General features: G+C 52.2%; 1 protein-coding gene across 1 annotated transcript in view; it reads right to left on the reverse strand.

Annotated features, from left to right (window-relative positions):
- KCNQ3 (potassium voltage-gated channel subfamily Q member 3) overlaps positions 1-16,761 on the reverse strand; it is a 221,833-nt gene that overhangs the window by 16,297 nt on the left and 188,775 nt on the right. The window contains 6 exon segments of the mRNA XM_039845886.1: positions 1,559-1,585; positions 7,934-8,028; positions 10,322-10,417; positions 11,923-12,033; positions 13,039-13,194; positions 16,178-16,350. Of these exon segments, the coding sequence (XP_039701820.1) occupies positions 1,559-1,585; positions 7,934-8,028; positions 10,322-10,417; positions 11,923-12,033; positions 13,039-13,194; positions 16,178-16,350 (658 nt within the window).

Here is a 16,761-nt window from a genome sequence, read left to right on the forward strand (position 1 = left end):
ATCCATCCATCTAACCATCCATCCACTCACTTTTTCAGTAAGCCTTAGAATGCCTCTATCTGGGCTCTAATTAAACCAGAAATGCCTAGTCTGGTGCACATCTATATTTTACATGTATGTCCTGATTTGGCTGAACTCCTTTCACGTCTATACAGAAAAGGCTCTAAATGCAGATTTAGTAACTCACTTGCAGTATCAACACCCTGCTGGTCATGAGAGGAGGAGGGGAAAGAGCACCCCATTGGGAGTCCTGAGACCTGGATCTTGTAACCCCCGGAGCTCCTAGGCTCTGTAACTTGGGGTGAGCCTGCACTCTTGTGGGGGGCTTGGTTTCTGTAAAAGTACCTGGAAGGGGAACACTGAGGTGGCTTCCCATTCTCCCTCTGTGAGCCGTGAGCTGCTCAGGTTCTCTAGCAAACGTCCCCTGACACTGTCTTTGTCATTTGTCCAGCCCTCCTCTAAAGTCTCCTCACACACCCACTGCAGTCCAAGCTGGGTCCAGGAAAGAAACACTCGGTCCACCTGAAAACACTCACAGAGGAAGCAGACGGGCCGAATGGGGTTTCTACACGGGACCTAACTAGAGCTGTCTGTAATTGTTTCTTCAAGGTGGGATTATGTAGAGGAAGAGGCATCAAGGACACCATTCAGGAAGACTTGGCCGGCTTCCCAAAGACCGCTGTCCTCAAGCGGTTCCCCTACTAGGTGGTCCAGGGTCCTGCCACCCCCTGGGCCCCAATTCCATCAGCTCTGGAATAATAGCAGTTGAGTTTAAGGTCTAGGAGACTGACTGCAAGGCCTCCCTTGTACTTTGTCCACAATAATAGATTAAATATATATTTAGTATATGTTACATACCGTTATATTTCTAAATATACAAATATAAAAATTTGCGAGAGACGGTCTTTCTTTATGATCTCGAGCAGGGTCCACAGTGTCCCTCATATTGTGGCATCTTCTCGAGAGGAAAAGGAGCCCGACCTGCCTCTCCAGCAGCCGGCAGCAAGCGCCGTTTACTGGGGAAGCCCCCGCAGTTGTGGGGATCGCGGGGTGGCTACGAGGCTAGATGTGCTTAGAACTAGACTTGATTCACTTTTTGAAGAACCACCAGTGAGCCCAGGAAGCAACTGAAGCGATATACAGTGGAACTAACATGGTCCTAATATTCAGATCTGGGTTTGAATTTCGGTCCTGCCACTCAGTAGCTGTGTGACTCGGGGGGACTGACTCAACCTCTCTGGGCCTAGATCACCTCAATCCACAAAACAGGATATGAACGCCTATGTTACACTGCGGTCGTGAGGACCAAATGAGATAACACACGCAGGACCCCAGGCACGGAGCCCGGCCCTGAGGAGAAGGTCAATAACTGGCTGCTGCTATGGCCATAGTTCAGGGAGTCCTCAAGTAAATTACCATGATGATGGCCGAGGGATATGGGGCCCCCGAGCTCTGTCTGTGAGCAGCATAGCTGCCCAGGGGCCCTACACCGGGTCGAGCTGGACCCTCCATCCCAAGATAGTGGCTAAAGGAAGGGAATTCATAATCAGAAACGTACCTGGCTGCTGCCTCCAGCTGTTCTTTCCTATAAGGAGACAAAGGAGAAGAAAAATAAAACATAAATTATATGGAATGACTTCTCCTGTCCCCCAAAACGTGCCCCCAAACTTCTCTTTGATGAAGACCAAGGAGCACAGTGGAGCTCTGGGACACGGTGGTGAGTGTGGGAGGGGGGACAACCACTGAACGAGACCCGTTTCCCCAGCCAGACCCCAGCCCAATACGGCCAAGGTTTGACTCTGAGCTTTCAAGGTTCTCAGCCATTCAATTCACTTACTCATCCAGAAAATGGTTGCTGAGCACCCGCTGTGCCCCAGGCCTTATGCTGGGCTCGGGGGGGTTTGCTTAGCACTAGGGACAGGCCAGGGAAAAAGGGATTTCATCATTTAGCAGCCACGTACCCTGTCACTCTGTCCCCACCATCATCATCATAGTCAACATCATCATCACCATGGCAAATATTACTGAGTGATAATTAATAGGCAGATACTATTTGAAGTGCTTCGTAAGGATCGACTCATTTAATCCTCATAACAACCCTATGAAGTAAGTAGGATTATCATCCCCTCATCATTTCCCCGATGAGGAAACTGAGGTTGAGGAAATTGCTCAAGTTCTCACAGCTAGGAAGCAGCAGCATCAGGATTCATAGCCAGGCGACCTGGCTCGTGAGTCCATGCTCTTGATCACGAGGCTGCGTGTGCTGTGTGTATCACAGTCGTGATTCTAAGCCTTCACTCAGGCCCTGCCTAGACATTTCTTCCTCTTTTCTGGAACAGTCATCCTTTACGTTCCATCTGGAGGGGCCCGTCCTTGTCCAATCTGTACGACTCCCCGGGGTCCAGACTGAGTTAATCTCTTCCCGTGTGGACCGTACTCAGATCGCATTGTCTTAAATCGCATGGCAGTCGATGTAGTCGTGCTCGGGGGCAGAGCCTCTGTTTTTCTTCAGCTCTGAAATCTGAGCACCCCAGGCCCTGGCACACGGTAAGTGCACAGTAAATACTGAATTAATAACTGGCCTGTAATCGGGAGCCGGGGGCGGGAGAAGTGGGGAGAGACTAAGAGGCATCGTGGTAGAGGAGGAGAGGGACCAGTTGGAGAGGTAAGAATTTCTAGTTTGTGGGTCACCTAAGCGTTTAGTTCCAGTGTGGCCTTGGGCGAGTCACACATCCTCTGGGCCCATTTCCCTTCCTAAAGGACAGGGACAGGAAACACTCTGATAGTCTAGAATTCTCTGGGTCTCTGACTCCGGGAGAAGTAGGGAAGGCGGTTAGAGAGAATGAAAGGTGAGGGAGTGGGCGGAGGGCAGGATCGGGGCGGAAGGCACGGGGGGCGCCACGTGGAGGAATCAGAGGCACCACGCCCCACCCTCTGTCCACGACAATGACCCGGTGCCTTCTCTACCGTCACGCTGCCTCACCTCCCCACCTCCCCGCCAGCTGATGACCCTGACTCACCTCTCGCTGAGATCTGCCCCGTGGTCTCACCGCCAAATCCACCACCTCTTACACTTGGCCCCGCCCACGGGCTTCCCCTCTGTGCTGATGGAGGAGGCGTCCACACTCCTGAGGGTGGCCAATCTTCCCCCGTGCTTCAGAGCCCGTGCCCTCTGCCCTCCTCTGTCCTCTGGTCCTTCCCCTCCCCACTGCATCCACATTTATCCCTCTGTCCTAGACCCTTCCCGTCAAAGAGAACGGCCTGGCCCACACCCCACTGCAGCTGCCATCTACGCCGCTGTCCCCATGTGCTCATTTCCAATTGCTCTTTAGTCCACGTTAGCTGACTCCTGTGCCCACTGCTCCACTGAGGAGGCTCCAGTCAAAGCTCAAGCTCCAAGTGATAACACCCAATGGGCACTTCTCTGTCTGTGTCTCCATTGACCTTGTGACAGGGCCAGCACCGTTGTTCCCTTCCTGTTTGGTATCCCAAACACCATGCCCATCACATGAGAGATGCTCGCTAAATCCTCGCCGAATGAATGAATGGAATAAATGAAAAAAAGGTGTGTAACCACATCCCGGATACGGTGTTCTAGCCCTGCTGTCACAAACCCCGACCTTCTGGGATTATAATTTGGGAGCCTAGTGTTTTCCTTTCCCTCCTTACCCCCTCTGTGTTATAACGTCGATACTTCCTTCCAGCCCAGATTCAACCAGCAGAGAATGAACACCTATTATGGGCCAGGTACCGGGCCAGGTACTTTTATATTTTATTCACTTGACCCTCACAACAACAGTCTTCAGAAGTGAGTATTATTATCCCAAATGCCCTGTCTCACGTTTATTTTACCTAGTTTTCTCCCTAAATAACTTTTTCATCCCAGAGATATAATAAGCTTTGGCTTCAGAGCTGGGTTGTAACCTTTGCTCCGTCACTAACTAGCTGGGTGACGTTAGGCAAGCTAACTAATCTCACTGATGCTCTGACTCTTCACTTATAAAATTAGTGAAAAATGGAGTTACCCATTCTACTTGTCTTTCAGGACATTCTAAAGATTAAATGAAATAGCATGCATGAAAGCAGACCCAACGTTTCTTGCCCATAGGGAAGGATTACGATGTATATAGTTCGCATTCTTCATTTCTAAGCACTCCAAAAATCTTGACCTTGATCACGCAAGGAACATGTCCTGGTTACACATGAATAAACTGAGACATTCTGATGAACTAACTTCTAGTTCTTGGGCTTAAGTCTCCCCATCTCCATTTTAGTTCCAATATTGAACTGCTTCTGGAGCTGCACTGTTTAATATGGTAATCACCTGTTGCACAAAGCTATTGAGACTAAAATTAAATAAAATAAAAAGTTTGGTTCTTAAGTCGTACCGGTAACAGTCAGATGCTCAAGAGCTACTTGTGGCCAGTGGTGACCATACTGGACAGCACAGCTGCGCATAATTTCGCCACTACTTTTAGGGAACCCATTGATGTGCATGCTCTTCTGCTGATGGAAAAACATCTGGTTTTGACGTCAGCCCTCGTCTCCACTTGCATATAGAAATGGTCGCCCTTACCATCCCCAGTATCTGCCGGTACCTTCTCAGACGCCTACCACCTCATCGCACCAATCCTACACAGTCTCCACTGGCCGGCAGACCAGAAGACCTGGGTTCGGTGTCAGCCACGCCCAACACGTTGTACGACCTTGAACAAGTCCATGGACTCCCGGGGGCCTCGGTTTCTTCTCACATAAAACTGCGTTTGAACTTGAAACTTCCTGAGTTCTTTGCAAAAATGAGTTCACTATTTTAAGTCATAAGAAAGAAGAAAGAAAAAGGGAACGCAGTGATCCATCGCTGCTAGCCCCTCACACACGGATACTGGCAGATTATCAAAGGGCCACACACCTTTGCCCTCCGGAATCTTTGGGAGGAAGGTGAAATGGTGCAGCCGCCATGGAAAACGGTCTGGTGGTTTTTCGAAAAGTTAAGCACGGAGTTAGCAAACTGGAAACATGTGACAGCACACGTACCCCAATGTCCACGGCATCGCAAGAGTGACAAAGTGGACACGACCCAAATGTCCATCAATGGATATGAGGATAAAACGAAGTGGGGCATTTCCAATGGGATGCCATTCAGCCGGAGAGAGACATAAAGATCTGATTCACGTGACAACCTGGCTGAAACTCGAAAACGTTGCGCTAAATGAAAGAAACCAGACATGAGAGGCCACACAGTTGGCGATTTCGTTTTTATATGAAATGTCCAGAAGAAGTGGAAAAGGGACAGAAAATAGATTAGTTGTTGCAGGGCTGGGAGAGAGGACAAGCCAAGAAGAACCACTATATGTATGCACGAAGGCACCGAAAACCACTGAATCACACACTTTAAAAAAATAACTCTTATGGTATGTGAAATCCTCTTATGATATGTGAAACACAGCTCTATAAAGTTGTTATTTTAAAGCATAAATAAGAAACAAACAAAAAAACGTAGGAGGCAGGTGAGGACTCACCAGTGTGTTATCGACTACTTTTTTTTGCTATCGAACATATGGAGTGGGCTGGAACCTAGGGACATTCTTTTCCCCAAGGCCTGCCTCGTTTCAGAATAGTTGCTAAGTGAATTTCTCTAGGGACTTTACACTTTTGTCCTTGGGGAAAAAAAGCCAGCAAAAAAAAAATAAAGGTTTTCTCTTAGTTTCAAAGCCATTCCCATATCACAGCAGCTGTCTGCAACTGAATGTATTCCTCCAACTCTCTGATAGCGAGGACAATAGCTTGTTTATAATAAATCGACCCCCCCAAAACGGGCCTATTGCCAAGACCTTGGGATGCATAGCAAAAAGAAATCATCTGGATGTATATGTTCTTGTTTTTGAGTTGAAGGTCGCTCTGTTCTCTTAAAGGGAAGCCGCCTGCCCATTCTAAGAAGACTCCTGCTACCCAAAAGAAGACTGATTCTATCCCAAATCTGAAGCATTTATTGCAACGACAGCATTTTAGAATCAAAAGGAACCCCAGAGGCCATCTTCTGAGCAAGCGAGTACGACTATAAGTAAGAATCAGTCAGTAAATCCAAACTTTATCACTGAAATCTACGGAAGCCTTGCTCCTTCTCACCCCCTCACTCTTCTAAAGTCATCGCTCCCTGACTTTTCCCCCTCTTTGCTTGTTCCCTCTCGGTTCCTCTCTCTAGTCCTCCTTCTCACTGCTTTCACTTTGGTCCAAGCCTTCATTTCCTCTTACCCGGAATCCTGTAACCATTTGCTAGCTAATCTCCTTGCCTAGAATCTCGAGCCTGTCCAATCCATCCCACACACTCCTCCCCATCATCTACCTGAAATAGTACTTTGTAACTTTTTTTTTTTTTTGTAATTTGTCATTTTGTGGTCAAATGGCCTCTCTTTGCCTTCAGGATCAAGGTCGGATTCCTTTATAAGTCACCTGTGACCTTCCTCGGTCTGACCCAGAGCTCAGCCTGACAGAGGGGTCAAAAATATTGGTGGACTAAGTGCCCTAAATAGAAAGAGGTCCATGCCACCAGGACCTCTGGAGAGTCACAGCACAGCAGAAGGGAGGTTGGGGAGATAAGCTCAGGCCTGAGCTGTCATGGTCAAGTTGGGATTTTGTTCTCTTTGTCATGATCACCCACTGGTAGGCTTTATGCAGGGAAACGAGTCAGCAGAACCTAGCTTTCTTGGATTTCCTTACATCTTTACCACTATCTGGTGATGGGGGTGGTGGGGTAATTGAGGCCATGTTCAGAGATTGGTCTCGGGTCTCATACTGAGTGTGTGGGAGTGGGGTGGGGATGGAGGGAGCCATCTGCCTAGTTTTGGGTCATACCATGGTCCATGAAACCAACAACACATGGCAGAAACACATTTTAGAGCAGGCCCCAGCTCCAGGTATGAAGCTGGGGGTCCCTCTGCTTTTCCTCCCAGCTCAGGAGTTTAGGCAATACAGCATCCTACGCACACACTCAAAGATCTGAGCTCAGGGCCATAGCATCTCAACCCTGGAAAAGCGCCGTCTGCTCCAGCAGCCCAGCAGTGAGGAGCCCATGGCGTGGGGGCCTCTGGATATGGCCGACACTGGCCCCGATGCCCAAAGGTTCTGAGCCCCGGACCACTCATCTGTGAGAGGAGCCAGCTTATGCTGACCATGCAGCCTGTCTCCTGCGCGCCGTGGGCCGCTGTTTCGGAAGCGCCCTGGACACCTGTTCGAGAGGCTTTACCGCTCCGACACCATCCGCACTTGCCCACTGAGTTAATGCACCTTAACATCGGAGAACCTCTGACTTATTCCGTAGGCTGCCTGTGAGGATTAAACGAAGTCTGATGGATACCTTGGAACGTTCTGGACATCTAACGAATACTAATTTCTCTCTCCCTTTCGGAGGTGCTGGCCCTGGGAAAGTTGTTTATTTTTTTCCTAAGGCTTTTCATTTCACCTCCAGGGTCTCTGGAGGACTCCTCCCGCTGCGTCCTCCGCCTGCCTGTCCCCAGCGTCCAGAGTGGTCTGCGGGCGTGGACCACACAGGTGGGGGGCATCCAGGATTGCTGGGGTGGCCCATCGTACCGGCTCTCCGCTTTCTCAGCCACTGGTCCTGCTTAAACATTGACAGGACCTTCTCTCATCAGCCACTCTACGTTGTCTAGCTGGTAATCCCCGGTGGAACCCTCGGGTCATCTGGGGAGCTTTACAAAGTACTGATGCCTGGTCGCATCTCCAGGGATTCTGATTTAAGCAGCCTGGTCACCGGGATTTTTAAAGCTCCCAGGTGATTCTAACGTGCAGCCCAGACTGAAAACCACTGCCCTGAAGGATGTCCTCCGAGAAATCCTGAAGGCCACAGGCACCGACACAGGCCCACGGGAGGGACAGCTGGTCGCGCCCTGAGCATTCCAGATAGGTCACCACTTGCCTGAAGAACGGAAAAGACACGATGGATTCGTAGAACCTCCATGTCGCCACAAGGTCGATCCTGTTGGGGTTGGTGGCGTAATACCTCCAGGCCGCCTGGGGGGAGGAGAGAGGGACAGGGATGACCCGGTGTCACCCAAAACGTCCACACAGAGTCCCCACAGCATTAGAACATTGTTTAAGCCCTTGACTCCTAAGAGTCTGAATGTGCATTTAAGCAACATCCCGAGGAGCTAGATTTTGGGCTTTTTGTAGCTCCTTTGGAAAGTAAATATCCTTGACCCCAGCATCTCGGAGCTATAGCTGGTGTTGTGGGTGGGAGGTGTGGTGGGGTGAAGCGCAGTGGGGGGAGAAAGGAGAGCTGGGCACGGAACCCCTGAGAGGCATGGGGGCGACTTTTGCTGCAGGTCCCTGAGACTTCTCAGACAGGAAGTAGGAAGACAAATATTGTTCCTGTGCCACTCCTGGGTACAAGAGACGGCCCACAGATGAAGTTTCAGTTCTAACATAACAGAACCGCTGGGATACTGTGACGGTTTGGGGCTTAGGGGACAATAGAGACTGGGACCGGCCTTCAAACCATAGTGTGTCAAACGACATCATGGACCGTCCAGGATCAGACCCATGGACCCACGGGGACACTCAGTACAACAGGACGCACGTTCACCAGTGGGTGTCACGCAGACATCCTGCCCCACGCAGCTATAGCCAGAAAGCTTTACTTTCCTGTTCTCTGGGCTCTCGGAGGCCCATAAAACCCCGAAGCGGGAAGGCCCTCTGACGTGTAAGGAGGGACACTTGTGCCTTTCTCACCAGCTCTCACTACTGTCCCCATGCCCCAGCCCACGGCGGGGGCAGCGATGAAGATGGAGAGGCATCCAGCTGGCGTGTGACTGTCTACCGGGCAGGACGGATGGGCGGACTGCTCAGCATTTTGCACAGGGAAGGCGTCCCTTCCTCTCTGGGCTTACGGACTCTCTAGCCTTGGCCTAGATGAGGGGCCACATCTCCTTGTCGCCGATTGGCTAAGCGCCTGGACTCTAGGCTGACTCCTCCCTGTGGGTCGCTAGGTGAAGACTGGGGTGGGAGGTGGACAGAAAAGCCTGGTATAGACCGAAACCCTCCTCTCCAGTGTCATCAGTGAAACAGCGGGTGGGTCAGTCCCTGTCTTAGTTCCGTGTCTATTGCTCGATTGGCTTAGTGCCTGGATGAGACAGCGACAGAACTGTCACTTTCAGTACGGAGAGACAGGCCCCATAGATGACCACAGAAACGCCCCCAGCCACCTACAAGCAAGCGTGGTCCTGGGTCCTGCCCCAGTTCACGGCGCGTGCAAAAACACACACACAGACACACACACACACGACACACACACAGACACACACACAGACACACACAGATTACCACACACAGACACAGACACATACACACTCACACATACACATACACACACATACACCACACACACAGACACACACAGACAGACACACACACACACACACACATAATGCACACACACACGACACACACACAGACACACACACAGACACAGACAGACACACAGACACACACACACTCACACACACATACATACTACCATTGCACCACACACACAGACACACACACAGACACACACACAGACACATACACAACACACTCCACACACACAGACACACGCACACACACACTCACACACAGACACACGCACACAGACACACACACACACGGACACACGGACACACACACAGACACACATACATACACGATACACACAGACACATGACATAGACACACACACACCACACACAGAGACACAGACACACACAGACACAGACACACATACAGATACACACACACACACACACACAGACAGACATACACACACACCACACACACAGACACACACATTGATACAGACACAGACACAAACAACACACACAGACACACATACACACACACAGACACACACACACACACACACCACACACAGACACACACAGACACAGAGACACAGACACAAACACACACAGACACACACACCACCACACACAGAGACACAGACACACACAGACACAGACACACATATGCTGGTGATACACACACACCACACAGACACAGAGACACTTTCACACACACAGATTACCAAACACCTCACACACACACAGACACACAGACACAGATCCCACAGACACACACACACACACACGACACACAGACACACACAGACACACGCGACACACAGACACAGACACACGCATCACACACAGACACAGACACACAGACACACGCCAAGACACACACAGACACACCACACACACACGCACACACACACACAGACAGACACACACACGGACCCTGGTCCTTGCAGCGCGCCCCCAGGCAGACAGACCTGGATGAGCTCTGCGGCCGGCTTCCTTCTTTTCTCAAAGTGCTTCTGGCGGTGCTGCTCCTGCACCTTGAGCGCCAGCCCGGACCCCAGGATGCCCTGGAGGGAGGAGTCAGGCTGTGAGTCAGCCTTGCCCAGGCTCTCCCAGTAGCCACCCCGACTCCCGGGCACAGGGGCGACATCAGGGGAAGGGGAGAAGGGACACAGACTGCTTCCTTCTCTTCCAGTACCGTCCTGGGGCTAAGCGGAGCCTCGAAGTCTGGAAAACCTGACGCTGCCACTTCGGTGGCACTTTCTCGGCCGCGTCTGTCACCCTGCCACTTCCTGACCCTGCCACTTTCGAGGCGTGAGACCCTGGGCAACTCTCTCAGCTGCCGCTGCTCACTTTCCCCCCACGGGGAGGTGGGATAACAGCGCACACCTCGTAATCGTGTTAAGGAAAAAATGTGATAATGTCATCTACCTAGGAACTGCCTAGGAAGGGGCGTGACACAGAATCGATGTCCAGTAGACATTAATGGAATTTAAAAGTATTTTACCGGCTTGAATTGTCGCTTGAGACTTTTACCATAGCTGGACTTTCCCAGAATTATAATCTGTTTTGATTTCCAGGTCAGATCGGAATGGGGATTAAATGGATACACACTTTCAACTTGAGAGAGAACTTAAGAGAGGCTCCCCCGCAGCCCCTCACCTGTTACAGATGAGGGAACAGATTCAGAAAGGTCATATACCCAAGGTCAAACAGCTTTGAAAGCAACAGACAAGGCAGGGCTGCAACGGAAAAGGAACACCCCAACCTCAGGATGGGAGGGGATGGGGGTGGAGGTGGGTTGTTTCATCAGAAGGTTCTTTTCGAGCTTCGTGACTGAGAGCCAGGCTCCGGAACCAGCGGACCCGGGTCCACAGTCCAATCACCTGTGACTGCTAACCAAGGAAGCCGCAGTTTCTCACGTGGAAACTGCAGATAAATACAGCACCGGCTCCTAACGTCATCGTGAACACGACGCGAGATGCCGCAGAGGAGCATCTGCCATAATTCCCACGTAACAGTCCCATGCACCCAGTAAGTTCACCGGGAGGCATTTATTACGATTAGTATTACACTTACGGGCACTGGGTTTGGGGGAACTTTTCTATCAGGGGTCAAGGCTCACTCTTGAGGGAAATGCATCGTGCTGCATCAGCCAGTGAATGGTAGTGCGAGGGAAGGGGCTCGCATATACGAAGGACCCGCTCTGTGCAGGACATTCCTAAGTGAATCACTTCATCCCAGCCCCCGGGGAGCTCACGTCTGCCCAGGAGGCAGACACGGACCCGTGCACCCCCAGCACGGGTCAGAGATGCCTCTGCACGGTTCCACCGAGAGGAGGGAGCGACTAACAGTCTGGAGAAGGCAGCTCCAAAACGCCCTTGGAGGAGGAGGAGATGCCGGAGGAATCACTCCTAGCAAAGGGACCAGCACAGCCCACGGCAGGGAGGCGGGGCGCCACGCTTAAGGGGGCGGCCCCTGCACTGACAGGGCTGGAATTCGGGGGATGAGGCTGGGGCCAGGCAGCGAGGGTCCCGCATGTCACACTGGGGAGAGCACCGAAGATACTTACAGCTGGAAGGGCAAAGAAGGAGACGCCAATTAAGGAAAAGGTGGCTGCAATCAGGCGGCCTTCCCACGTTTTGGGCGTCTTGTCTCCGTAGCCAATGGTAGCCAGTGTGATCTGAAGGGAGAAGAGTCCAGACGTGGGGCAGCCCAGGGACAAGGAGACCAGGGCGCGTCCACTGAGCCCCACCCATCGGCCCGTCCTGCCGGGTGCTCTCCCACTGAGAACTAGATTCCCGTGTGAGAATAGGCACCAGGTGTCAAGGGTACGGAGCCTGCGGACCACACCTGTTTCTGAGTCAAGGATTTCTCAGTGTCATCGCTCAGCAAATATTTCAATGGTTGCAAGGTGTGCGTGCATGCGTGTACACTTACGTGAGTATGCGTAAGTGTGATTTTGTGCAGTCATGCGTGCTTACATTTATATGTATTACGGGCACATGGGTGCATGGCTAATGTCCGCTGTGTCCCATATTCCTGAGTGTGTTTACAAGTGTGGGTTATCAGTACATATGTACTTATGAACACGGTAGGCAGTGTATCAGAGCAGGACCCCACCTGCCCGAGTTCAAATCCCAGGTCAGCCACTAACTGGCTTTGTGGTCTTCAGGCCTCAGTTTCCCTATTTTTATAAAGGGTCTAATAACAGGAGTTGTTTAAATTTAAAATCTCTTAAAAATGTAAAGTGCTTAGCACAATGCTCCAAGGCAAAGCCGGCCTTTAGTAAGTGTCAGTTTTAGTACCAGGTGTCCTGTGGGTGTGGGATGCGCGTCTACAGGTGCATTCGAAGGTCTGTATGTACTTGTGTGCATCTGCCACTGTGTCTGTCTGTACATGTGTGGCCTGACTGATTATAGCCTACAGCTAACGAGGTGAGGTCGCATGGGACCAGCTGTCAGAGCCCGATTTCTTATAAACACTATGGAAAAGGCTGTTCCAAGTGCACACCCTGTGGAGGGGGGCGGGGAGTCTCCCGGAGGAGGTTTGGAAACGGGGGAGCCTGGCTCTCACCTGTGAGTGCCGAACGCAGCTGCCCGGCTGAGCGAGCCCACGTCCCGCCCTCCACCTCCCCGTCACTAACAGTCAAGCCGCACGTGAGGAACGTCTTGCGATGGTGACTCACCAGACCCCACCAAAGGGCATCTGCGTAGGTCTCAAACTCCTCTTTCATCTCTCCTCCTTGTGCATCCACCTCCGGCACATCCTTCTCAACCAGGTAGACAAGAAACGAAGAAAGGATGAGCGTCAGGAATCCGATATACCAGGCGGTGATGAGCTCCTAGGAGAGCACGCAGTGGACAAGGGAAGCGGTCATTGCGAGGTCACCGGTGGATGCTGGAGACAGACACGCTGGAGCTGGAGTCCAGGTTTACCAGCTCTGTGACCAGGGGCAAATTACTCACCTACCCTGATCCCCACCTCCCACCACTGTAAAGCGGGGTCAGCAATATGCTCATTCTTTCCATTATTCACGGAAAGAGTCTCGGAGGAGAGGAAGATTCCTGCCTTAGGGTGATCTTGATATCACAGATCAAGAGGCTTCACAGGGAGGTGGGAAGGGAACTGGCCGCTGCCCTGAGACAAGGCTCAGGACGCAGGAGACTCGGTTCTATGCGGGAACCGAGAGCAAGGAGGAGCGAGTCTGGCACCGGGGACAGAACTGCCACCGACTGACTGTGTGACCCTGGACAAACCACCCCTCCTCCTCCCCAGGCTCAGTTTCCTCATTTTTAAAATGGAGGGACTGGACCCCAGAGTACCAGAAATTGCCACATGTGCTGCTGGCGGAGTGCACAGACAGCTTCTGTGTCAGTCATGTTATCGATTTAAACCATGTTAAAAGCGAGCGGAAATAACATATCGAACCGACTGCGTCATGGATATTATCACAGGATAGACTAGGACATACGGGTAAGTAAACAAGACAAAGCCGATTGGAAGAAAAATGAAAAGGGATAGTGAGGATGGTGTTGAGATATGGCAACGATCAGCATCACCATTTCAAAAGCCCCGACCACAACCTGCCCTAAGGCTCTCCTCCTTGCGTTCTAGTCCAGTGTCAAGGTTGAGCACGGTAGCTTGGGCGAGGTCAGGTTACTGGCGCACGGGATCTGGAGATTAGGCCTGTCATTCCTGCTGAGTCATCACAGAGATCAAAGTCGTGTTTATTGACGTAGTATTTCTTCCGCCTGACCATCTGCGGCCAGTCAGCTGGCCTTCTGGATCGGTCGGGTCTTGCTGACAGGTGGCATCCTGCCTCCCTCCGTGTCTTTGCTGACACTGGCCTTGCTGCCTGAAGTGCCCTTCCCCATGGGACCAACCAGAGCATAATCTAGTCATCTTCAGATTCATGTCACCGCCACTGTGAAATTTTTCTGGATGTGCATTCCCCCAACTAGAAATGAGGTTCGCCTCTAGTCTTTCGTGCCTTCGCTATTTTCTAAGCAGCCTTCTGTAAACCTCTGACACTTCATCACGCTCATGTGCGTATAGGTCCAGCGCCCCCACGGCCTCACAGGTGCAGCGCAGTGCGTGAGTTCACTCTACAGCAGAGAGAGGTTAGTTCAGATGGTGCAGGTGACCAGCCAGCTGTTGCTCTCTGTGAGTGTCCGCCTTGCACAGGGTTCAAGAAGGGACACGTGAATTGGATCCAGAGGCTGTCTGAGCATGAGCCTCTTGCCTTACTGAGGGTGGCTCAGGCGATCCTACGGTTTTTTTTCCTACCTCTGACCCCCAAGTGAAAGTCAGAAATTTCATCTGATGCTTAACCGAAGAAACAGCTGTCTGTTCATGCGTGTACAGGAAAACTGGCTGTGTTGGATTATTAAGTGGTAGTATAATGGTCACCAATGAGGAGTAAAAATGTGTCCCACTTCTGTGCTTCGTGGTCATTTAAAAGGCTATTCGAGGTAATTTTAACTTTACCTTCCCCAATTTGCGCCCTAGCTCTGTGGCAGAGCCTGCGGCTGCTCCCCGATATCCATGGGCTCCCACGCACGCCTGAGCCCTGTGCAGTTGGACTGGAGCTGGGGGGCTGGAGTCTAGCCGATGTGGGGGATGTGGCGGGAGCAACTTCCTGCCTGTTCCTTAAATCCATCCGCAGGATGCTGCAGGCCCCTCTTCCCTTGCTTTGGTGACTCGAGGCTCATTTTCAAGACGGACCAGGGCCACCCAGCCCACATCAGGCACTATGCGAGCAAGATGGCGACATTTCTGTGCTAGGTCGCAGAGAGCCCAGAGCATCTTTATTCTAGTAGCGCCTGGCCTACCCTAATTTTAAAAGCCTAACTCCGTGTAGCGTGGGCCTCCCGCCCTTCATCTCCGAGATCCCCTGAACAGGATCCACCCAGGGGGCCTTGCTCCGATTCCTCCTGCATGGGCCTCTGAGGGGTTTTTCCTCCTGAGCCGAGGCACAAGCTTCTCCTTCATTCTCCAGGGATCAGCTGAGTCAGGGAGGTTAAACAAAGCGGGGCCGAAGCTTTGGGCTAACAACAGGAAATGGCACTGTGGCTCCAGATACGATGGATTCTCTCTGCCTTGGTTTCCAGACCTGGTCAAGCACGTGGGGAGGGGTCAGACCAAATCCCACCTGTCCCGGCTTCCGGCCTCCCTTGGAGAGCTGAGCTCCACCGTGTCCAGCAGCAAACCATTGAACGTGGACTCTGGAGCCAGACTAAGTATGCATCCCACTGCGTGGCCTTGGGCAGGTGACTTCCTCTTTCCGTATCTGCTTTCTTATCAGTGCAATGGGGAAACAGTGGCCCACGCCTGGGATGAGCTGCTCTGTGTTCTAGGCACGGATCACTAGCAACTGAACAGCCTCTCTGACCTGCGTGTGCTCAAAGCGCTTTTCACCTACGAGGTAAGTGCATTATGATTCTCCTATCCCAAACGCAGGGACCAAGACCCAGGAGAGTCTGGATTCAAACCAGACTCTGGAACCTTCCCCTCCCATCCCATATTGCCTCGCGTTAGCTTGTTTCATCCTCTCAACAACCCAAAGGAATAGGCAGTTTTAGAAATGAGGAAACTGAGGCTCGAATGGGGTTGAGTGACAGGTCGTGTGCATTTGGTGGAGCTGAGACTTGAGCCCACGTCTACCTGTTCCTGCTCATTGCCGCACACCTGCGTATGCCCTTCCTCCTGCGGCGGCCCTTCCCTGCCATCGTCAGTGGTGGCAGAATGACCACCCTCTGGGGACACTACGGGAGGGGGTCATGGACGGTGGGCAAGAATCCTATGCATCCTTCCGCAGCACCTACTTTGCTGTGGGCGCAGATGGCGGAGCCCAGGAGCTTCCAGGTGCCGCCCCTCCGGTCCATCCGGAGCATGCGCAGGATCTGCAGGAACCGCAGGCTCCGCAGGGAGGTGGCCAGGACATTGCCCTGGTTGCCCACGGCGACCACAGGCACAGAGGCAATCAGCACGAAGATGTCTGGGGGAAGAAAACAAAGGGCCAGTGACCAGTGCTGTCCAGGCCTGCAGTGGAGCCACCAGAGGCACCGCTGGCCCGCACTTGAGCGTGTGCCGAGCGCTGTCGCGTTAAATGGTGACAACGACCGCACGTGGCGAGTAGGGTTACTCTCCTGTGACAGAGGAAACGGGACATGTAAGGTGTAGTTGAAGAGCCACTAAGCACGTTTTCCTGATAAGAAGGAGAATCTGCTGGAAAGGAAGGAGGAACAGAGTGGCCGAACTCGAATATCCGGAGAGCGTCGCAGGAGTCAGGAGGAAACGGGTACGGGGAGAGGGGCGAGCGGCCCATGCCGGGAGGCACGCGAGCAGTCTGGGCGGCCAGTGACAGCTGCTGCGGAGGGGACGGGAGCACCGGACAGGAGGGCGTGGT

This window comes from Pteropus medius, unplaced genomic scaffold, assembly GCF_902729225.1.
Source record: "Pteropus medius unplaced genomic scaffold, Ma_sr-lr_union100, whole genome shotgun sequence".
Classification (NCBI taxonomy): Eukaryota; Metazoa; Chordata; class Mammalia; order Chiroptera; family Pteropodidae; genus Pteropus; species Pteropus medius.